Genomic DNA, 24,607 nt, shown 5'->3' on the forward strand with positions numbered 1-24,607 from the left:
TCGGCAGCTCAGTCGGCATCCATCCATGACAGTGAGAACATCTCTGTGCATCTGGTTTTTTTTTATATTCGAATTTGAAATGCACGCTGCAGTCAAAAATCCTGCCAATTGTGAGGTGAGGTCTGTGATACGGTTTTTGTTGGCAAAAAACCTAAAACCTACAGAAATTTATCATGAACTGTGCGAAGTGTACAGAAACAACGTAATGAGTGAATATTCCATCTGGAAATTCTGTTTAAAAATGGCTGAACCAATGTTCACGATAAAGAGAAGAGTGGGCACTCGAGCTCTGTGACTGACGATCTTGTCACTGAAGTTGATATTTTCCCTCATCCGCCCTACAGCCCCCATCTTGCACCAAACAACTTCCACTTGTTTCCCAAAATGAAGAACTGGCTTGCAGTGCAGCACTTTGATGATGACGTGGAACTACAGGCGGGCATGACTCGCTGGCTGAAGTCTCAGGCAGCAGAATTTTACGACAAAGGCCTTTCAAAGCTTGTCCACTGCTATGATTAGTGCCTCAATGTGTTTGGTGCCTATGTGGAAAAGCAGTATATCAGTCACTCTTTCAGATGTATATAATAAAATGTATTTCTTGTACTTAGTTTGTTTCTAATGGCAAAATGTTCCCAACTTTCTGAATATCCCTCGTAATATTGAGACATCTAATATTTTCTCTTTACATCTTTTGACTACATGATTAATGAAATACAACTCAACTAAGTCAAGATTTTGGTTCAATAAGCATGTGTAATGTTTCAAATTATGCATGAGGCAGACAAAAATAACTGAAAAAACTGTCTTCACAAGACTTCAAAAATTCTTCACGGATTCATTTGGAAATACAATACAATGTTGCAATCAAATACACATGTGTTTCTATGTACATACTAGAGTGCCATATAGTATATAAATTATGCATACATTATACACAGAATAAATAAAAATGTAATAAATATAACATGTATTTACATATCATATGGTGCTCCAGTAGGTATATAAAAACATGCTTATTAGAATGAAGTGTAGTGCCACAATTTCAAATGAATCAGTTGAGAACAATCAGAGATTTCAGATTTTGAACAAATAAACATGAGAGTTTTGCTAAAGATGTATCCCCTTTGTCTACATAAATAAAAATGTAAATATTTGTCTGCACAAAATCATAAATCACTGAAAATTCTTCACCGATTTCTTAAATGTCCAAAAGGTCTTCACCTATTCCTTTCAAATTTTGACACAACATTGCATTTGAATACACATGTTTCTTATATACCTACAGGTGTGCTGTATGGTATATGAATATATACACAATATACATAAAATCATAGTTATAATTGTCTGCATGAAAGGGAACAAAACTGCACATTTTTACAGCAAAGCATTTTCTTATTCACAGTCAGTTTTCACAGAAAAACTGTACACTGTTGTTGACAAACAACAATGTTCAATAGAGTATTATGACACTGAAACATTTCCACCAAAAATATCTAAAAAAGTTAATGACTGATCTACGTCAAATTATAAATTATATGTATACCGTAATTTAGAGTAAATCAGTAAAGAACTTTTAGAGATTTTTGCTAACAATGTTCACTATCATGATACACTACTGAACACTCACACAGGCCCAGACTATATATTTTTTTAAACAACAGTATACAGGTTTTCTGTGAGAAGCAAATGTGAGAAAGAAAATGCTCTGATGTAAAAGTGTGTGGATTTGTTACTTTTGTTGCAGCCAGTGTTAACTATGATAGCCATGCATTTAAACCATTAGACAAGTTATTTCTCCCATATATATCCTTTCTCATTATACACATTCTTCAACATAAATTGTATACACAAAAATGTGCTGTTTTGTTTTCTACCCCATAGATAGTTACTACAGAAAACAAGGAAGTTGTATTTCCAGCTTATCAGCTTATGATTAGGCAGTAGTACAGCATCTGAATTTTCAATAACAACAAACAAGTCTTAAGACTGGGTGGGAGGCAAGGAAGCGGATACAGGGGTGGGAGGATTGGACATAGAGAGTAGGAAGGAGATGGACAGATAGAGGGTGCAGGAGGAGATGGAGAGAAAAAGTGAGGAGAAGATGGACAGAGAGATGGGTGAGGAGGTGATGGAGAAAGAGAGGGGGAGGAGGAGATGGACAGAGACAGAGGGCACAAGAAGATTGGAACATACATCCAACTTCCATACATATTAGAAATGCGTGGTTTCTCTTTTCTTTCTTTGCCATTTAATCAGACTAAACTACAGCAATGTATGGTAGTGCACAGCTAGTAATAATAATAATTGATTACATAATGATGTAATAAGTTGTAGTTATATTAAACAATGGAAACTACAGGTTGGAATGTCAACAATATATGGAAAATGATGGATTGCTACACACCATAAAGATGACTTGTTGAGGCGCAGACAGGTACCATGAAAAGACTGTTACATATTTAGCTTCTGGCCAGAGCCTCCTTCAGAAAAGAAAACACACACACATTCCTTCACACAAGCACACACACCTCACACACCCTACCATATCCATCAGCTTTGTCATGTGTGCATGAAGTGTGCTTGCTTGTATGACTGAATGTGTGTGTGTTTTCTTTTGCAAAGAAGGCTTTGAGCTAAAACTAAATGTGTAACAGTCTGCAACTCAATGTGATATCTTTACAGTGAGCAGCAATATATAATTTTCATTACACTATTTTTAATTATATTAAGATTCACACAATTTTGGGGGGACAGACATTCTGGTGTGCAATATTGAGCATATGCCTGTCTTGATGTATCTGAGTAATAAAAGATTGCGGCTGAACACTGCTCTATGGAATTTGTGTCCAACAGATACTCACACTCCAAATCCTACCTACTGCAATACCATTACTAGTAAGATCTACTTTAGCCCACCCGGTTAGCTGAGCAGTCTAACGCACGGCTTTTTGGATTGGAAATGAGCGTCTGGTCCCCGGCACGAATCCGCCCATCGGACTTGTGTCGAGGTCCGGTGAGCCAGCCAGTCTATGGATGGTTTTTAGGTGGTTTTCCATCTGCCTTGGAAAATGCGGGCTGTTTCCCCTTATTCTGCCTCAGCTACACTATGTTGGCAATTGCTGCACAAACAAGTTCTCCACGTATGCGTACACCACCATAACTCTACCACGCAAACATAGGGGTTAGGCCAGTATTACACCATCAAATTTCTTTGTCCAATACCTTTGTCAAAGAAATTTGATGGTGTAATAGGGAACTTTGTCAAATGTTGTCAAATATTTGATCAAATCTAGGGCCTCACTGTAGATATGATAAAAGAAGTTGCTTGTCTTCTGTTCAGTGCAATGTGACATGTTACCACGTGGAGCGCTAGCATCGCTGCTGCGTTCTGTCATCTATAGTGTTTTTATAAACATTGCCGGTAAATACAATTGGTGTGTACCAACAACTACAACATTAATAGAGATGTGTGAAGCTGATGAGGTGCTTTACAACATGAGGCACCCTGAATACAAAAATAGATTAAGAAGATTGGCGATCTGACCTGACCAAACCTAACTCTCTCCTGTAGCATGGAATTGGAGTGTTACAGTGAGCCTGTCTTCTGCAGACATAGCAGTTATTAAGTGAGTACTATGCTTTGTGATATGAGGATACACTTCACTGAGCACATACAGAAATGTATGCTCATCCATTCTTAAGTAATTGATGTCCTCCACAATAAGCTCACGTAACAAGTTTTGTTGAATGCTTTTATCGTGTTGTTGAAAAACCCACGGCTTCCCCCAGGTACGTTTCCTTTATTCCCCCTGCTTCTCTTCCGCATGTGCACACAGTGCAGTTGTGGTACTTGCAACTCCTGTGGTTAATAACAAGTTGTTGTCAGCCATCTTGAAATTTGCCGAAAAATATGATGACAGTGTAATACCCCTTCTAGTGCTATGTCAAAGATCTTTGTCAAATATATTTTACAGAATATTGGATCACATCTTTGATAAAGAAATTTGATAGTGTAATACCGGCCTTACACTCGTCTAGTGTGCAACGTTCCTGGGGTGAAGTGGAATGCGGTAGTCGTCGTGGGGTTGTGGACCACTGTGGCTGCGGCAGGCCTCTCCGGCGTTCCTACGCCCCCGGTTAATATACAATGCAATACAAGATCTACTTTAAGAGAGATAACGACACCTATGAGGTAACCCACATTATACCACAGTTGACATGTTAACCACTGCTCAGTTTTTTTTTTCCAGTGAACACAGAATATGTATCTTCGTAATATACAATACCTTATGGCAGAGGAAGCTCTGTTTCACAAATTTGCAATAGATTATTCATTCCATCACCAATACCTGAGAACTTTGAAGGCCAGAGCTTGGTTTCTGCCATTCACATTGGCCTCAATTCAGATAAATTACTCTTGTCAGTATTGTCCTCTGTTTCATGTATCTGCCTCCACCCCATTATGTCAGTTATCAATTCCCATATATTAATTTTTATTTTACACCAGTTACTTGTTTTACAGTTTACCATTTGGATATACTTGCTCCTGTAATACATTCTTCTTTCATTTTTATCTACTGTGTGCTACCCTCACTTGTCTCACTAAGGTTTTACTTTTGGTTTATGTCTATCTTACCTTGGATGTGTTGATTGTCTTATGTGGCTGTTATAAAATTTTAAAGTTTTGAAACTTATCAGTTATGTGCAGTTTATTGTTGAATTTTTTTCTTGTATTACTTTGTTTCACTTCTCTCAATGTAAATTCATGATTGATCTCCTATGAAACTCTTTTCATGAATAACACGCAACATCTTTCTTCAAGTTTCTGAACTAGTAATGTTTGGCCTAGTTCAGATGTAACTTTGCACAGAATCATTTCCTTTCACTCTTACCTCTCTTTTGGCAGACAAATGAATCTTTATGTCATCTTCTGTTTGTGCTGATTGCGATGTTGCTATCCATACTGTTGACATGTATTTTTAGCCACAGAGGTTATTATCTGTTTCGTTTCATGGTAAAGAACACACACCATTCCTGTTGTTAGAGATGCATTTAGGTAGCACAAGGGGCTTGTTCTCATAACCATCAGGTTAGGGGTCATAATTGCTGACACTTTCACTTAAGAACTGGGGACTGAATTCCATATGAACATCATCCAAAGGCAGAACATCTCAGTATTTGGGCTACGAAGGAAAGAGTGAGTATTGCACATGAAATTAGTATACATTAAATAAATTTGTAATTGTGAATAAGGCCTACCATCAGCTGTAGAATGGAATGACGACAACAAAAACCTGTGCCAGAAGGACTCAAACCCAGATTTCCCACTTATCATGAGCAGTTGCATTACCATTTATCTATCCGTGTACAACTCACAGCCAGACCCAAACTTCCGTATGCCATCAAACTTGCATCCACGGCCTCTACTCATACATCCATTATGTATATTCCCGTACAGGTAAGACATCATACTTGAAAGTCACTTGCCCAGTATCGGCGAAGAAATACAATATTGTAGTGCCTGTGTTATTCTGGTTATGATGCAAAGTTCCTTTGGACGTGCATCATTTAATGTATTTCATAACATGCATGCATGTACAAAGAAACTTTGCATCATAATCAGAATAACACTGGCACTGAAATATTGCATTTCTCTGCTGATACCGGGCAAGTGATTTTCAAGTACAATGTATGACCTGTATGGGAATACACACAATAGATGTATGAGTACAGGTCATAGATGCATGGTTGATGACATATGGAAGTTTGAGTCTGGCCGTGAGTTGTGCACAGATAGCCAAGTGGTATGGCAACCGCTCATAATAAGCACGAAATCTGGGTATGAGTCCCTGTCATTTAGATAACACATTCTGCTGTAATAAAAGTATTGAAGGGTATCCCTGATTTTTTTTTGTGAATGAAGCCTGACAGAACCCACATCAACACCGTATCCCCAGGCCACTTGTTACTGTGAAGTAACAAGTGGCCAGGAATGAGTCTAGACTGAGACCAGGGACCAACAGTGTCATTTAAAGAGTAAACTAACTTTCAGTTTTTTTTATTTTTTTATTTTTTTAAAAGTCTACAGTTTTACATTTCTGAACATTGAAAGTAAGTTTCCAATCTTTGGACCACTTTGGAATCTCATCAAGATCTGACTGAATATTTATGCAGCACCTTTCAGACAGTACTTCAATATAGATAACTGCATCCTCTGCAAAAAGTCTGAGGCCACTATTAATATTGTCTGCAAGGTCAATAATATACAACATGAACAGTGAGTGTTCCAACATGCTAATCTGGGGCACACCCAAAGTTACTTCTACATCTGACAATGACTCTCCATCCAATGTAACATATTGCATCCTCCCTATCAAAAAATCCTCAGTCTATTCAGAAATTTTGCTTGATACCCCATATGATCATACTTTTGACAGTAAGTGTTGATGTGATAATGAGTCAAAGAAAAAAGAGTAAAAATAAAACCATAATGGGTACAAAAAAAGACAAAGAAATGCAAGAAGCAGAAACAACAGCGTGGCTATATATCGGTAACTTAAAGAGAACCACCACAATTGCTACAGTAGTGAAATACCTTAACAAGAAAGGAATACTGGGACAACTTGAATGTGAAGAACTGCACACACTGGGTGACAAAAAAGCTTTCAAACTAGGCATTTCATTTGAAAATCTACAAATCACACAAGAACCAGAATTCTGGCCTCAAAACATAAAAGTACATCGCCGATCGAAGTGGCCGTGCGGTTCTAGGCGCTGCAGTCTGGAACCGCGAAACCACTACGGTCACAGGTTCAAATCCTGCCTCGGGCATGGATGTGTGTGATGTCCTTAGGTTAGTTAGGTTTAACTAGTTCTAAGTTCTAGGGGACTAATGACCTCAGAAGTTGAGTCCCATAGTGCTCAGAGCCATTTGAACCACAAAAGTACATCGATTTCATTTCCCAAGACGATCAATGGAAGAGGGAGCAGAGCTCAACTAAAACTAGGAAGAAAACCAGAATAGCAAGAAATAAAAGCAGTCTTGTGGAATACAGAAGGAATAAAAAGTGCTCTTAACCTAAAACCAACAGACATTCTGCAAAACTCAGATCTTGCAATTCTAACAGAAACCTTCCTGACAGACAACTGGCAACATAAAGATTTCTACAATTATCACCTAATGGCAAAGAAGGGAGAAAGAGGATGACCCATGCCCACCAAAAAAAATCATAAAACAAGAAAATAGTATGCTAGTAGAAGCAGCAAACATAAATATAATTGCAGCCTATTTTAAACCACACACAAATGCTGTAGAAATAATTGACGAAATAGTCACACTTGTGAAACAATGTGACAGCAAAACCACCATTATTGCAGGTAATCTCAACTGCAGAACAGACACAGAGAACTATACAACAAGACTAGTCATTGAAACTCTAGAAGAAGATGGTTTCACCCTACTGAACGATAGACAGATACCTACGTATATATGCCACAATGGGAAAAGCACCATTGATATCACATTAACAAGAGAAGAAATAAAAGGAAGTATTCAACCAATATGGCATGACTCCATCACTCCTATAAGAAAGCACATTCCAATGAAGGTAAAAATAAATAATGTCACGTCACCGCCAGCAAGAAAGACCCACCAAATCACACAAAGAAAAATAGATAAAGAAAAATTAACAAACCACCAAGAACAAATAACACAAATAGAAACTTTAATAGAGGAAGGAGACCTTGAAAAAGCAACAGAAAAAATAGAAGATCTCCTAAAAAATTCAGTGATACAAAGAAACCCAAAAATAAGGACGGCAAAAAGATGGTTCGATGCTGAATACTACAGTAAAAGGAACACTGTTCTAAGAACGCTCCACAGATTAAGAAACCAGCACAATGAGGAAACATACAAACTGTACGCAGAAGAGAGGAGAATCTACAAAAAACTAATAGAAGAGAAGAAAAAAGAATATATAGAAAGAGAGGCAAAAAAGAGAAGTGGATGAAGCAGAGAAAGACCCATACATAGCAGCAAGACCAAGAAAACTGGCTTATATACCAAATATAGATATGAAGGAATGGCAAGACCACTTGAATAAGATACTGAACAAATGAGGAATCAAAACACCCCCAAAGAAAGAGAAACAACATCAAACTAAGGAAAAAGACAATGTACGGGAATCTCTAAATGAAGAAGATGTAAAAGAAGTAATAAAAGCACTGAAGAACAAGAAAGCAGCAGGATACAATAATATATACAATGAAGATGCAAAAGAGGCCCTCCAACACGTATGGATCAAACTATTCAACAAATGCTGGGAACTTAGAAGAATTCTGACCTAATGGAGACACTCGACAATAAAAGTTCTCTACAAACATAGAGGAGGCCCAATGGACCCAAACAAGTACAGAGGCAAAGCTCTGGAAAATACTCAATTCAAGATGTTTTCAAAGATAATTACACAAAAAATCAAAGCTGTGTGGACAGTCATCTCCCAGAACGACAAATGGGCTTCAGATCTGAAAGATCAACACTTACGGCAGTCAGGCTTCTTCTAAACAACATTGATGAAGTGCTACAAAATAAACAAATGTTCTACACAGTGTTCATAGACTTTACCAAAGCCTTTGACCTACTGGAAAGAGATCGCATAGTCCGAAAACAGGAAAACAGAACGGGAGAAGATAGCGTATGGGCAAGAATAATTAAGTCAATGCTCAAATACAACTTTATTACAATATCAGACAACCTCTCTGTTTCAGACCTCATTCTGCAATCAAACAGAGTCTTACAGGGTGACCCAGTGACCCCTTTGCTGTACATTCTTGCCACTGAAGGAGTACTGGGAATTGGAGAAAATGAATAAGGTGTAGATGTATATGCATACGCTGACGACATAGCCGTAGGCTCAACAGATATATGGAAGCTGCAGAAAATCATTCAGAAAATAGACAAATGGCACAGTGAACACAAACTACACATAAACATAACAAAGACAGAAATGATGATTTTCAGAAAATGAGGCAAAACACCCAAGAATGAGGAAATCAACATCAGAGGACAAAAAATAAAAATCTCATCAGAATTTAAATACCTAGGGGTGACATTGCAACCAACAGCCAAATGCTTCACAAAACATAAAACAGGATGTGCAGCCCAAGCAATAATAGCAATACAGGACATCAAAAACATCCGCCTATTCAGTCTAGAAACGACCATGAAATTATTCAACACAAAAATCTTGCCAATCCTGGCCTATGGGATGGAGGTTATATGGGACCACCTAACAGAAAAAAATCTAGAAACACTAGAAAAGGTTAAATTGACTTATCTAAAAAGAGCACTAGGTCTCTCAAAGACAACAAGATCTAGACTAGTGTACCTGCTAGCAAGAGAGACATTCCTAATTGAAGACATCAAATTTTGATATATGTTGCCACACACCGGAGCTTCCAGAAATCAACTGAAGATCATGGAGGACAAACGAGAAAAAGTATGGCTGGAGTTCTATGGCACTGAAGCAATGACAAACCGCTCATGGACAGCACCAAACTTCAAACTGCAACATGTTGTAGCTAGATTTTCTATTCACGGCTTTCATCATCTAATTTGCAAAAACAAAACTTATCATGACCCAACCATAACATAACTATAAATGGCTATTTGGCTGCAATTTTATTAAATATGAAAAATTATGAACTGTTCCACTGGGTACATATGTATCCAGTGCATTGTCAACTATTCTTCTGAACTTGAGCCATAGTACCTCTACATGCTCCTACCTTCTGCTGAAAATTTAAAGTTCCTCATTGAGATGTGTCACTACTGCATTTTTATCTAGTTTACCGAACATATATACCTTCCTACTTGTTATGACTGTCCTTTGGACTTTGGTAATCATTGTTGCCACAAACATTCATGATCACTGACATCAATTTCAACTCTGACATCCTCAAAGAAGTCAAGTCTATTTGTTTCCATTATGTCCAATACATTTCCATTGTCAGAGGGGTTCCAAACTAGCTGTTCTAGATAGTTTTCAGAGAAGGCATGATTCTTAGGGTGTCTTGCACATTAAAAAAAACTATAATTTTTTCCAGTTAATTGTTGGATGATTAAAGTCTGCACCAATGATTACAGTCTGATCGGGGGAACTTATGTACAAGCAAACTCAGGCTTTCTCTGAAGCTTTTAGTTATATCATGAGATGAATTTGTGGGCTATGACATGTCTAAAATCAGCCAATATTCTCATTGCATCACATAAAGATGTGACGTCACATGGCTGTTTATCACTTTCAGATTTATGTCATCATACGGGGTGATTATAATTGAAGTTAAACTTTCAAACCACTGTAGGAATAACACCACTGGCCAGAATGATATCAAATTGTGATGGAATATTATAGGAGAAGGGGGAAACGTATGTGTTATATCCTAGCCAGTAATGCCAACCGAGCCCGCTGCCAAAAGGTTGGCAGCATCAAAGTCCGGACGCCGTCCGCATAAGCAGCGCCAGCGAGACAGGAAATCGCCGCAAGTCTGCGCGCGCCACTGCTGGCTTCTGGCTTCTTAAGCGCTGGAGTCGTGAGCGCTAGGACAGTTCTGTATTCGCCACTCAGTGGTATACTCGCCACCGATTTGTGTACTTGCTAGTCAGTTGTGTGTTCATCGCAGCAGAGTTGTTGTTTGTCGTCAGCCGACGCTGACCTAGCCGCTCCGACTCGAACTAGACAGATTTCTGTAGACACAGAGTTCACTACTGTGTTTCTGTATCTTCGTTAATAAAGATAAGTACCGACTTTTATTTAATCAGAGTGTTTGGGTTTTCATCTTTCTGTTCACTGTTCCAGTGGACCGGTCGGCCCGCTATTAAAAGTGTGGTGGTGACTTCGTAAGCCGTTTCTACAGCGAAGTGTTTGTCGCTACGAACGCCGCCACAAAACTGGCGACGAGGACTTCCGAACTCGTGTGCAGGGCTGGTTCAACTTGTTTTTTGTTATACTAATTATAGAGATAAAATTTTGGGGGCTGGTTTAATTTGTGTTCACTATGTCTGCCGAATTACAACAGTTGATCTTGTTACAGAGTCAGCAAATACAAAGTCTGGTGGAAGCAATCGCCAAACAAGCTGCTAATCCACCAACACAAAAGGAACAAGCACAGGCAGCACCACCTTTCCGTGCTTTTGATGCATCACGAGAAGAATGGCGAGAATATTTCGCGCAGTTGCAGGCGCACATGACAGTCTACAAAATCGCAGGTAATGAGCGGCAGCTTTATTTAATTTCCACTGCAGGCGTGGAAGTCTATAGACTACTTTGTAAGTTGTTCCCGGAATCCAAGCCAGAAGCTTTAGACTATGACGTTGTTGTTAACAAGCTTGCTGAGTATTTCGAGTCGCGAGTTCATGTGGCAGCAGCCAGATTCAAGTTCTTCAGATTAAAGAAACTGCCACATCAATCTAATAAACAGTGGTTAACAGATTTACGGGGCCTCACCCATCAGTGCCGATTTAATTGTGTGTGTGGAGCTTCCTACAGTGATGTCATGTTACGAGACGCTATTACTCAAAACATTGCAGATTCTCGTATTCGTGCTGCTATCTTAAAGTTGCCTGACCCATCATTAGAGACTGTGATGAACATCATTGAAGCCCAAGATACTTTTGACTATGCTGAGTGTGAGTTAGATCAGCCATGTATTTCTCAAATTGCCTGTACTAAGCAAGTTATGTCACGCCCGCGGCCCCACCGGCAGAGTCAGACTGTAAACACTAGCCGGCCGCGTCATGTTAAAAACATTCGTCAGCCGCGTGTGCAAAATGATAGAGTTAAGTCTTGCCCTAAGTGTGTTCTTGCTCATCCTCATGAACGTTGCCTGTTAAGAACCGCGGTTTGTCACTTTTGTCAAAGGAAAGGACACATCCAGACTGTTTGTTTGCGTAAACACAAGAACAATTCTAGTGCTGCCCAGCCCATGGATATTCATGTTATTCAAAGCCAGCCCGCCCAGAAGGTCGCATTTAAAGACTCTTCCTCGGTTCGTGTGGGTAATAAACTTGTTCGCAATAAGCCACCCACCCAGCCCTCTGCTATGCGACCCAAGCGTAATTCAAACGCTGTAAAAAGTAATGTACAGACTGCAAGTGAAGCGGGAGTTGTTGTCCCACCCGCCCAACCCACGAGTTGTCGTAAGCAGCGAACACATGCTAAACGCGCTGATTTTGTGTCTTCCGCCTCCACTGCACCGATCCAGAGACAGTGTAATTAACTATTTGTGAAGCTACGCATCCAGGATAAGACCTTCAATTTTCAATTAGACACTGGTGCGTCTGTGACTCTAATAAATAGTGCTACGTATGCGGCTATAGGCCACCCTAAACTTTCAGCGGCAAAACATTCTTTGGCTACTTATAGTGGAGAACAACTTCCTGTGTTAGGTGTATGTAGCGTGCCAGCCACATTCCGTGGCAATACAAAAACAGTTTCATTCACAGTGCTCCGCGCTACAGACAGTGTAAACATTTTCGGATTAGACTGTTTTGACTTGTTTGGTCTGTCTATCCAAGACAATGTGTTGCAAATTAATTCTGTTGTTGTTCCTCAAGACAGCATAACCGATTTGTGTAAACAATACAGTGACATATTTAACGACGAACTAGGTTGTGCTGCGAACTTTGCCGCTCATATTACGTTAAAAGATAATGCTCAGCCTCGATTTTTTCGTGCTCGTCCAGTGCCTCACGCCCTCCGGGCACCTGTAGAAGATGAACTTCGTCGTTGGCAAAACAACGGTGTTATTCAACCCGTTTCAGCGAGCCAGTGGGCTTCTCCCTTAGTTATTATAAAGAAACCGTCTGGCAAGTTACGTTTGTGTGCTGATTTTAAATCGACAGTTAATCCTCAGACTGTCATTGATTCTTTTCCTTTGCCTAGACCAGACGAGCTGATGGATAAGTTAGGGGAAGCTCGTTTCTTTTCCAAAATTGATCTCCGTGAAGCATATTTGCAATTGCCCCTCGACGAGCAATCACAACAGTATTTTGTCATAAACACGTCGTTGGGGTTGTTCCATTTTCTGCGTTTGCCTTTTGGTTGTGCGTCAGCTCCAGCTGTTTTTCAGCGTTTTTTGTCACAACTTCTGGCTAATGTGCCATTGTGTTGCAACTATTTAGACGATATTGTTGTGTCCGGTCGGACGCCTGCTGAACATTTCCGTAATTGGGAGTGTTTGTTTACAGTGTTGTCTCAGGCAGGCCTACGTTGCAACATCGATAAATGTTCATTTTTCCTTACGGAGATGGAGTATCTGGGACATGTTATTAATGCTCAAGGCATTCATCCCTCCCAGTCACATTTAGCAGCTATTCGTGATTTGCCCGCCCCTCGCAATCTGCATGAATTGCAAGCAGTTCTTGGCAAATTGACATATTATATTAGGTTTATACCTAATGCATCACAGATTGCTGCACCGTTGCATCGTCTCCCCTGTAAGAATGTTCTGTTTGTGTGGTCAGCTGATTGCCAATCAGCCTTTCAGCAGCTTAAAGAGGCTTTATTGAATGATCGTTGTCTGGTCCATTACGACCCAAACAAGCCTCTAGTGTTAGCTTGTGATGCCTCTTCTTTCGGCCTCGGTGCTGTGTTGTCTCACCGAGTCGGTAACACAGAACGTCCTATTGCGTTCGCATCTAAATTGCTAAACAAAGCTCAGTGTAATTATAGCCAATTGGACAAGGAAGTGTTGGCTATTGTGTTCGGTGTCACAAAATTCCATCACTACCTCTATGGTAGACCATTCTATTTAGTAACAGATCACAAGCCTCTGACGTCACTGTTTCATCCGTCTAAACCAGTTCCTCCGCGGACAGCTCAGAGACTACAACGTTGGGCTCTTTTGTTATCACAATACCAGTATGAGATACTGTATCGCCCTACAGCTCAGCATGCAAACGCTGACGCGCTTTCTAGATTGCCGATTGCTGCGGATGATGTCTTCGATTCCTCTGAAGACTCTTGCCATCAGATTGATGCCGATGAGCATCAATCCCTCCGGGATTTTCCGATTGATTATCGTCAGGTGGCACATGAGACAGCTACAGATCCTCATCTGAGTTTACTATTACGTTTTGTTCTACGTGGTTGGCCGTCCAAGGCAAAGGACATATCGGATCCTGTGGTTCGTCGCTATTATCCGCAACGTCATCTGTTGTCTGTTTCACAAGGAGTTTTGCTGTTACGCACCGAGAATGACCAGCTTCGTGTAGTGGTTCCCCAAGTGCTCCAATCCAAGGTCCTCGACTTGTTGCATCAAGGTCATTGGGGAGTGGTCCGCACCAAGCAGCTTGCCCGCCGTCATTGTACATGGATCGGCATTGATAAGCAGATTACGCAGATGTCTCCAGATTGTTTGACGTGTGCCGAACACCAAGCTGCTCCGCCTCAACGCTATTTTGAGTGGGCATGCCCTGCCGGTCCCTGGCAGCGAGTACATATTGATTTCGCTGGTCCATATTGGAATTCTCGTTGGCTCATCGTGATAGATGCATTTAGTAATTTTCCGTTTGTTGTGCCCATGCAGTCTACAACGTCTGCACAAACTATACAGGCGTTGACTTCAATTTTTTGTATTGAGGGTCTTCCAGAAGTTTTAGCGTCTGGCAATGGTCCACAATTTACCTCTGCTGAATTTGAAAGTTTTTGTTCTGCCAATGGCATTCGCCATGTTCTTACTCCGCCGTTCCACCCTCAATCGAATGGTGCAGTGGAACGTTTTGTACGCACATTCAAGGATCATATGGACCGCCTTCGTGCTACGCACTCTCGTCGGCAGGACCTCATCATGTTCCTGTCGTCGTACCGGACCGCGCCACACGATGGCCCTTCGCCTGCAGAGCTTCTCCAAGGCCGTCGTCATCGCACCCTACTATGGTTGTTGCACCCCCCGGATCGACCCGCTGCTTCTGAGCATCGCACGCATTTTCAGCGCAACGACGCCGTTTTTTTCAGAGTTTATCATGGTCGCCGTCGTTGGGAACGAGGCACCGTGATAAGTGTCCAGGGTCGCGGTTTTATACTGTTCAAGGTGCTACTGGGGTGCACAGGAGGCATCAGAACCAGTTGCGCTGCGCTGGCCGCCCAGATTCTGCCGCTCGTTCTTTGTCCACAGATTTGGTCCGCGGCGGGTTCCAGCCACGCCTTCCGACTTCGCTGCCGCCACCAGGGCAGCAGCAGCAGCCGTCGCCGCTACCACGCCGACAGCCTGTCCCGTTGATGCCTCCCGCGCAGCTTCGTCCGGGAGCGCCCCAGGTGGTCGCTCCGGCGCCTGCGGTCCCTCTTCAGTCGCCACCGCCTTCGGAGCAGATGGACGTCGACCCCTCAGCCGGGCCGCCATCCCAAGCGGTGGCTGTGCAGCCTGTCCTGCAGCCGCTTTCCTTGGGCACCCCCAAGGAGTATGACACCGCAGCGCCTTGTCCGGCGCCCACTCAGCAGCCGTCGACGCAGGGTCAGGAGACGCTGCCTCTCTTCGTGGGTCCCGACGCCCCGTCGGGTCCAGTACCAGAAGCTGCGCCCGTGGTCACAGGCGTGCACCCTGACGTCGGTTTTCAGTCGGTGTTTCCCGAGGCACCGCGCAGCCAATGCTGGGGTGTGGACCGGGGACTGCCACCGACAACAGTCTCCGCCCCGGTCTCTTCTGCTACGCCTGCGGCCAGACCCCTCCCCCGCCATCGACGCTCGCCACGTCATTATTCAACGACGGTGCGGCGATTTGGGGGGGAGGAGTGTTATATCCTAGCCAGTAATGCCAACCAAGCCCGCTGCCAAAAGGTTGGCAGCATCAAAGTCTGGACGCCGTCCGCATAAGCAGCGCCAGCGAGACAGGAAATCGCTGCAAGTCTGCGCGCGCCACCGCTGGCTTCTGGCTTCTTAAGCGCTGGAGTCGCGAGCGCTAGGACAGTTCTGTATTCGCCGCTCAGTGGTATACTCGCCACCGATTTGTGTACTTGCTAGTCAGTTGTGTGTTCATCACAGCAGAGTTGTTGTTTGTCGTCAGCCGACGCTGACCTAGCCGCTCCGACTCGAACTAGACAGATTTCTGTAGACACGGAGTTCACTACTGTGTTTCTGTATCTTCGTTAATAAAGATAAGTACCGACTTTTATTTAATCAGAGTGTTTGGGTTTTCATCTTTCTGTTCACTGTTCCAGCGGACCGGTCGGCCCGCTATTAAAAGTGTGGCGGTGACTTCGTAAGCCGTTTCTACAGCGAAGTGTTTGTCGCTACGAACGCCGCCACAAAAGTATGAGAGGAAGAAAAATAAATGGTAACAAACTGTAGCTATAGATGGCACTGTAAACATCATAATTTAATAGTGGTCGACTACAAATGACCAATGAATCATACAACAATGCCTAAGTTGTATGTTTGAAGTTAAACAAATTGTGCTACTCAGTGTACACGGGTGTACAGGCGCAATACTGTTAGTTAAGTAAGCCCATCCACCACGGCAAAGTCATATCGCATCAGATGGGAAAAATCGGTTCTTAATTGTCCCGAGGTCCAAAAACCACATAAAAAGCATCAATCAAAATCAAATTGGATTATTAATTTCCATGTGACTGACGTAAAACATGTTCAATATGTTGTCCACCATTTTCTGCAATAAGTTGAAATTGAAAAACAACATGTTCCACAACCAATTGAAGTGTTTCCGGGGTCACATCCAGAAAGTGTTGCACAATGTGTGCGTTCAATGCACCTAATTTTGCAGTCAGAACACTGAACACAACATCTTTCAGATAGCCCCACAGCCAGAAGTCACATGGATTAAGATCAGGTGATCCGGATGGCCAGGCTGTAGGGAAATGCCACTTCAGTAGCTGCTTAACTGGATTTGCAATGTGCGGAGGTGCACCATCTTGCATAAAAATGATCTCATCCACACATCTACGCTGTTGGAGAGCTGAAATAATGTGGTTGCGCAAAAGACATTCTTAGCACTTACTAGTGACGGCAAAGGTAACAGGACTGGGAGCACATGTTTCTTCGAAAAAATATGGCTCTATGATAAATGATGCCATAAACCCGCACCACACAGTGACCTTTTCAGGATGAAGTGGTTCTGGTTGATTTTATGTTGCCCATATTTGGCAATTCTGTGTATATCCAGTCATGTGGAAGTGGGCTGCATCTGTCCATAAAATCTTCCATGGGCACTCGTTGTCCGCTTTCATGCAAGCAAGAAATTCTGAAGGAAAGGTCTCTCCTGCTGGTAGGTCAACAGGAAGCAACTCGTGCACATGGGTAATTTTGAATGGAAAGAAAGAAGAATGTTTTGTAGGATTTTGTGCATGGTGCTCAGAAGTATGTCCAACGTTCCGGGAATTCTCCATGCACTATACGTTTGCACACCACCACTCATCTCCTCCTGCATAGCTCTTGCCACTGCATCCACTGACGTTGAATCAATTCGTTTCCTCCCTCTACCAGGTTGCACACCAAAAGAATCCATCTTTTTGAATCTCCAAATGATTTTCTTGAGATCCACGGCAGTCATTGGACCAACGCCTTTTTTCAAACCCTCCAGTGTCCAGAACTTCTGCAGAGTGACATGTGCACAGTCATCATTCTTGTAATGCAGCTTTACAAGCAGAGCGCGATCCTGGATTAAGACAGTCATGGCGAACATTGCAGAGGTGAAAGGAGGGTAGGACATGTGCCTGGCGTATTTATACCAACTTCAATCGGTCGTGCACGTGACAGGTGTTTTCATTTACGTATTCTGACACATACCACGCCATCTATTGATCAATTTTCACACTATCTTTTTTCTTCTGTCATACGTTTTCCCCCTTCTCCATTGCAATTTGACACCATTGTGACCAACAGTGTTTTGAAAGTTTAACTTTAATTATAATTAAGTTTAACTTTAATTATAATCTCCCTGTACTTTGAATATTGGTTGTTTTGTTTGGAACAAACAATTCTCAAACATGGTCCTCCATCATTAAACCTTGAGAACAATTTGTGATATGCTAAACTCAAAAGTATGTCTGTTTAGTAAAACTACAACATTAAGTAGAACTGTATTGAAAGAAAAACTATAATGGCTAATAATACTATAACAAGATCTTCTAAAACCACAAGTAATGAATGGGTACAATGCACTTCCTAGTATGGTATTAATTTCCGTAATGTACTTAACTGCCCATTGCAAATATGATTAAATGGGCATGATGCTTTTATAGACATAAAAAGTAACACACCTTCTATAGAAACATCAGTTACAACAAGTGCAGCAATTATCAAAAAAATTATAATACGTCCATTGTTTGGCCTCCATCTGAAGCAAGTATACATCATGTCTTTCACCATTCCACACTGAAAGAGTTCCCCAAAACAGCAGAAATGTGGACAGCTTTGTGTATTCCTGGCCTGTAAAATCACAGAGAAGGTATTTTTTTTCAAATTTTCCATAATTTAATGTCTCACAAACAGAACAACAGGAAACAAGAAGACAACACTAGATGAATTTAGTGTCACAATTAAGAGCCAAGGAAAATGAGAGTTAAAATAGTCATGTCACATGTTCAATAAATAAGTTGCTAATGGATACACATCTTAAACAAATAAAAGTATACATTTGAAAAATTACTTTCTGTCTCTTCATGGCCTCCTTGTACATTAAATCATTTGTCTCTTCATTTCATATGCCCTTGAAACACACAGAGATCTCCTCTTGTACAGTTTCACTGTCTTGCAATAACATGCATTTAAAATATTAGATGGATTTTGATTTTACTCATGATGGATACAAGATTGTTATTCAGAATGAGATTTTCACTCTGCAGCGGAGTGTGCGCTGATATGAAACTTCCTGGCAGATTAAAACTGTGTGCCCGACCGAGACTCGAACTCGGGACCTTTGCCTTTCGCAGGCAAGTGCTCTATCAACTGAGCTACCGAAGCACGACTCACGTCCGGTACTCACAGCTTTACTTCTGCCAGTACCTCGTCTCCTACCTTCCAAGTTTGGAAGGTAGGAGACGAGGTACTGGCAGAAGTAAAGCTGTGAGTACCGGACGTGAGTCGTGCTTCAGTAGCTCAGTTGGTAGAGCACTTGCCCGCGAAAGGCAAAGGTCCCGAGTTCGAGTCTCGGTCGGGCACACAGTTTTAATCTGCCAGGAAGTTTCAAGATTGTTATTGTTAAACAACATTTCAGAATTTAACTGATTTGTGAACTTCTTTTTGGAGGCACCTGTGGCATAAGTCCTCACAATTCACCAATACATCTAAGAGCTACAAGTTAACTGACTCTAGTCAAGACAACCATTTCTCATAGTAGCTGAACGTCCACTGTGACAGAATTTCATCCCTAAACTTTTTCAGGAGGAGCTTGCTCTCCTCCTTACTTCCAGCTAATGACAAATAGCACTCTTACTACTCCATGCTTTGATTTACCACAAAGGATGTGATCTCAGCTAAACATTATAGGAACCATGTGAGAGAGATGAGCAAAAATGTTGCACAAAGAGGGAGGGGAGAATGAGAGGGATGAGTGGGAGGGGGGGGGGGGCAAATGACCTCATAAAAGTATGACTGTGGTGTGGAGAAACAGATCCTGAAACAAATCCAACAGTGTCCAGTAAGAGCATATCTTGCTGCTCATGCAGACTTCCTGATGATGAATGAAAATTGTGTTGTTTTTATGTTAAATTTAGATTTAAATTTCCTATTTAATATTTTTACCTGTGTTCTGCTTTCTCTCTTTCTGAAAAAGTATAGCTGTAATAGCTACATGATAAATAAATAATTATTTGGATTGTTAAGAAGTTGTTCACATGAGAGATGTTGCATAATGGGATCATACAAATGGAAGTTGCTGTATTATTAGCAGTACAAGGAAAAGCATGGTCATTCATGATCAATATCCCTGTAGTGAAAGGGTCTGATCATTCCCAACAAACAATCTTAAAGAGTTTCCTGGTAATGTTAAAGTACAAGATGATATTAGAACATGTTCTCAAGGCTGGAATGCTGTGAGTTGGATGCCTTTTTTTAGTCTCATATGACTGAGCATCATATTCATCATGGATGGTGTTTAATTCCACACGATGTGCAAATGTATTGGTATGTTTAGCATCACTCATGTCCAGTGAGCACACATGCCGTGGAAGAATTGTTGATGTAGCTAGCTACTCAAGTGAATTTCTTTAACAGGTGAAAATAAGGCTACCCAGTTATAATCATATCCTCTGTCTTTGTTATCTTACTCATCTGTACCAGTAGACTCCAACTGCTTTGACTGTTTACTGTTTGCATTGTGACACAAATTATGAATGAGTGGTTTCCACTACTCTCAGGAGTAATGGAATTTTGTTTAATACTGGGCTTACTAAGCATGTACATAATGTACTAGAAGTGCTTGGACTTTATCAGGAACTATCTCATGTTAATTTCTGTTTTGGCCCATATAAAGTTCCACCAAGAGTTATTACTGTTTGGTTTCACAGATTAACAGACAATTTAAATTTTTTGTTACAGAAGTTTATTTATCTTCAGTAAATGCTGTTGGACCTTAGAAAGGGTTTCAACTCTGGCAATGAGATGGTTGTAGTTTTGATTTACCAAGTCCTGCTTTGGATGCTAAATTGAGCTGTGGCAGTAGCAGCTAGACAAGCATCTGGCACTCACACATTTAACTACACAATAGTTCAATGTGGATTCAGTCACAGGCACTTTCAGCCATCCCAGAACATCAGTCATTTAACAAGGCTCAAGAAGACTTGAGAAAAATATAAAAGATACCTTGCATTGCATGACCAGTTGTGTCCTGATCACCAAAAATGCCTTTTTTGCCATCTGTAAATCCACAGTTATATTATTTGGTTCATAATTAACTCCATTGTCTGGCCCATCTGTATTACTGTTGCCTGGATTATTCTCTTTATCAAACATTCTTTTTATCACCAGATTATATTGTCAACAGAATGCATGTGGTAGTGGCAAGGCTTGAATTGTTATTGCCTTGCATTGTGGAGTATCAGAGGCTGAGATGAAAATGTAAAACCCCATGTGAGTGGAGTAAATTACACATGGATAGCCTATGTGATGTAGTCATTCATTTATCCCCTGATAAGGATGTCTGCATACAAACCTTCAGACTGTCTGACCCCTCTCTGCCAGAAGTGCAGTAAACTGCAAGTTCATTTGTAGTACCGCAAATAGCTTATCGAACTTTCTCAGCAGACTTTGATATTTTACATGTCGTCCAGAGCCGTAATGGTACAGCACAGTGAGTTGCTGTTGAAGAGTCTCTGATGGTAAATAAATTCCATACAGCAGCAGTTACCTGGTCACGTTCTCTGCAATCCCGGGCTACTACCAGGCATCAACTGGAGTGATACACTTTATTTCCAAGTTGCCCAGATTGTTTTTCCTTGCATCACAGACACGAATGTACAAATTATGAGGATGAGTGTCATAAGTGTTTGCACAGATGTGACATTGCAGAAGTATGCCACAGCATGGCAGCATCAATCCCAGACAGTTCAAATTAATAACATTTCAGGCAGTGATCAGGTGCTAGTATTGCATAAAATTTTGTTACATGCAGCAGAGCTAGACATTCCAGTGACTTTTTTGTTGAATACTGGTGCATCAGCTTCAACCATAAACCTGTATATGTACTTTAGTAATGATGTTCCCTCACTCAGTGAAGTGCAATCAAAGCTGTGTACATCCAGCCACATTACTTAGGTTATGTGCAACTGATGCCCACTCACAATAAGGTGTTTCTGGCAGATCTTTTAATCAAGAACATTTGACTTTGATGCATATTTCGCCACTGGATTTGCATTACACCATGAAGTGCACTCAGCTGGTCATTGATACCCTGTGCTGTCATTGATATACTTTGTACAAAATTTGCACCACTATTTGAAACATTTATGGTGAAAGCAATTGAATTTCAGGTCCACATTGTCTTAAGGCAAATATGAGATTTTTTAAAGCTTACCTGATTCTGTTGGCCATTAAAGGTAAGTTGAGACTGAACTAGATAGACTAGAATGACAAGAAGTTCTCTCCCCATTTTCTATAGTCATTGGCCTTCACTGTTAATGGTGGCTAGGAGACCTTGAGGGCTCTCTATGTTACTGTGGACACTTTAAGGAAACTATTAATACTCATGCAGACATTGATCTTATCCTTTGCCTCATCCAAATGAGCTTTCTTCCAAGATTTCATGAAGAATATTTTTGTCTTTTCAGAATCTGATCTAGTAAATGTTTAGTGCCAGCTGCCTGTTGATGAGGGCTTATGGAAGATTTCACTCTTGAACATATCATTCAGCCTGTATCAATACAGGGCTCTTCAAAAAGAAGGAACAGATTTCAAACATTTATTGCTTCCAAACTACAAAAGATAGAAACACAATTCCATCATTCTTGAAAAGAGAAAAGGTCAAACTTTTATGCATTCAGTGTGAGTACCATGTGTTACACAACAAACATCAAAATGGTGGCTCATTTCCTGCCACAAATGAAGCAGCTGGTCTCTCATTATTGAGTTCATAGTTTCAACAATGCGATATCACAGACTTTCCAGACTGTCAGGCATAGAGGGGTTAAAAATGCAATCTTTTATGTAATCCCAAAGATGAAAGTCACAATGTGTGAGGTCTGGAGACCTGGGAGGCCACTGGTGATGAAGTTCTTCTTCTCATCCTCCTCTTCCAATTCAATGTCCTGGAATGATGTCCTCCAGGTGCTTAGAGAATGCTTAGAGAAATGAGGTGGGGCATAATCTGGAATGAAGATGAAGTCATCTGAATCATCCTCAAGTTGAGGAAATAACCAGTTTGAAGCATGACTAGATAGGTTAGTCCTGTCACAGTTTCCTCCATGAAGAAGAACACAACAGTGTCAATGTGGCTGTGATTGGAACATCTTCCCAGACTGCTCAAATTTTAAACGTTTGTCTATCCAGGAACATTGGAATTATGGTGCTACCTTTTATAATTTGGAAGATATAAATGTTTGAAATCTGTTCCTTCTTTTTGAATATTCCTGTATAACAGCTAGCCTTTTTGCGTGATTAGGTCCTCACTAGATTCCTCTTTTTTGAAATACAATGTGTGATTTATTCACCAGCCGGACTTCACAGCCCAATTGAAAAATTGTCTCAATAAAAATGGAGTCTCTTTTCAATGATCCAAAAAGCCCAATAGTGAAATACTACATGATTTATTCACCAGCTGGACTTTGCAGCCCAACTAACAAACTGTCTCAGTAAAAATGGAGTCCAGTTTCAATGGTCCAAAGAGTGTCATGTGATTTGCAGAAGTTAAAATTGGCCCTCCAATCAGCACCTTGCCTTATGGCTTGACAGCCATCCCTGCCATTGATGTTGGCAACAGATGAATACCCACATGGTTTTGGCTCTCTCTCACGTTAATGGACAGTACACTTACTCCAGCTCATGACATTATTAACCAGATCATAAACGAAGTGTTGGCTATCATTTTTGGTATCCTCAAATTTTTCATTTTTTAATAATATTTCACTTTTTCTGCAAATACTTCTTGTATATTCTTAGTGGATTTAGGCACAAATACATTCTGAATAGCCTCAATTTTTTTTATATCCAACCATAAACTTCTGTTGTCATTATCTGGCCCTAAGGCAAAATTGCCAGAGCTTGTGGAACGTTGCCTTTATCAATTGGCTCTCTATTTCACAAATTTTCAATGTTTCATTCACTATCATCATTCTAATGGCATGTTCTTTCTTAGCTTCAAGCAGGCCATGATCCAAAATTTGACCCCAAGGAGACAGCTTAATTTCAGTTAGATAAGTACCCTCCCAATTCCTGTGACAGCCTGGAGGTGCACCCCCCTGCTCCATCGGGTCTTGGATCTTGAAATACGTCCAGTCACATGGCCTAACAAGTTCGCAGATAACCACCTGGCATTCATCACCCCCCCCCCCCCCTCCCCTCCAAGAGCACGAGGTTTTGCAATGTGGGGTGCTGCTAGTGATAGTGCTGTGTGGTGACACCATGTACTCAGCGATGTTATGTGCTTTAGTTCATGCATTGACCCCAGTGAGGGACTGCAACAATGAAGCAACTGGAAAGCCACTGTATCTATTGGCCTTATATGGGGAACAATGTTGTATGGGTAGTGCAACAGTATGCTGTTTGCCAGGCATATCAACTGGCCTTACCAAATTCATGCCGATTTCATGGGACGTTTAATGGGATCCAAGTGTTTAACTGTTGTGAACTCCTTTCACTTCACATATTTCAGCTGCCTCCACCAGACAACATGGTGGGAGTCTTCTAGTGGATATTTGCAATAGGAGGGGCGCTCTCCTGCAGGTGACCACAATGGTTCCCAATTCACGTTGGCTCATTTGCACCCACAATGGAATTAAACATGTTACCCCATACTCTTTCCATTCAGCCTCAAACAGACGGGCAGAATGGTTTGTATGCAATTTCAAAGTAATTATGTTTGAAACTGTTGCCTATGGCTAGCATCCTTGACTAGTTATCAAAAAGTCCTGTATCCTGGGTTTCACCTCACCACTGCTTAAATT

The 24,607-nt window shown here is 41.2% G+C and overlaps 1 protein-coding gene across 2 annotated transcripts in view; it reads right to left on the minus strand.

Moving 5' to 3' along the window:
• LOC126100159 (proton-coupled folate transporter-like) overlaps positions 1–24,607 on the minus strand; it is a 158,711-nt gene that overhangs the window by 42,781 nt on the left and 91,323 nt on the right. For both annotated transcript variants that reach the window (XM_049910702.1, XM_049910701.1), the window contains one exon: positions 18,272–18,440. In XM_049910702.1, coding sequence (XP_049766659.1) covers positions 18,272–18,440 — 169 coding nt within the window. The remainder of the gene's footprint in view (positions 1–18,271; positions 18,441–24,607) is intronic.

The sequence above is a fragment of the Schistocerca cancellata genome, chromosome 9 (genome assembly GCF_023864275.1).
Source record: "Schistocerca cancellata isolate TAMUIC-IGC-003103 chromosome 9, iqSchCanc2.1, whole genome shotgun sequence".
NCBI lineage: Eukaryota > Metazoa > Arthropoda > Insecta > Orthoptera > Acrididae > Schistocerca > Schistocerca cancellata.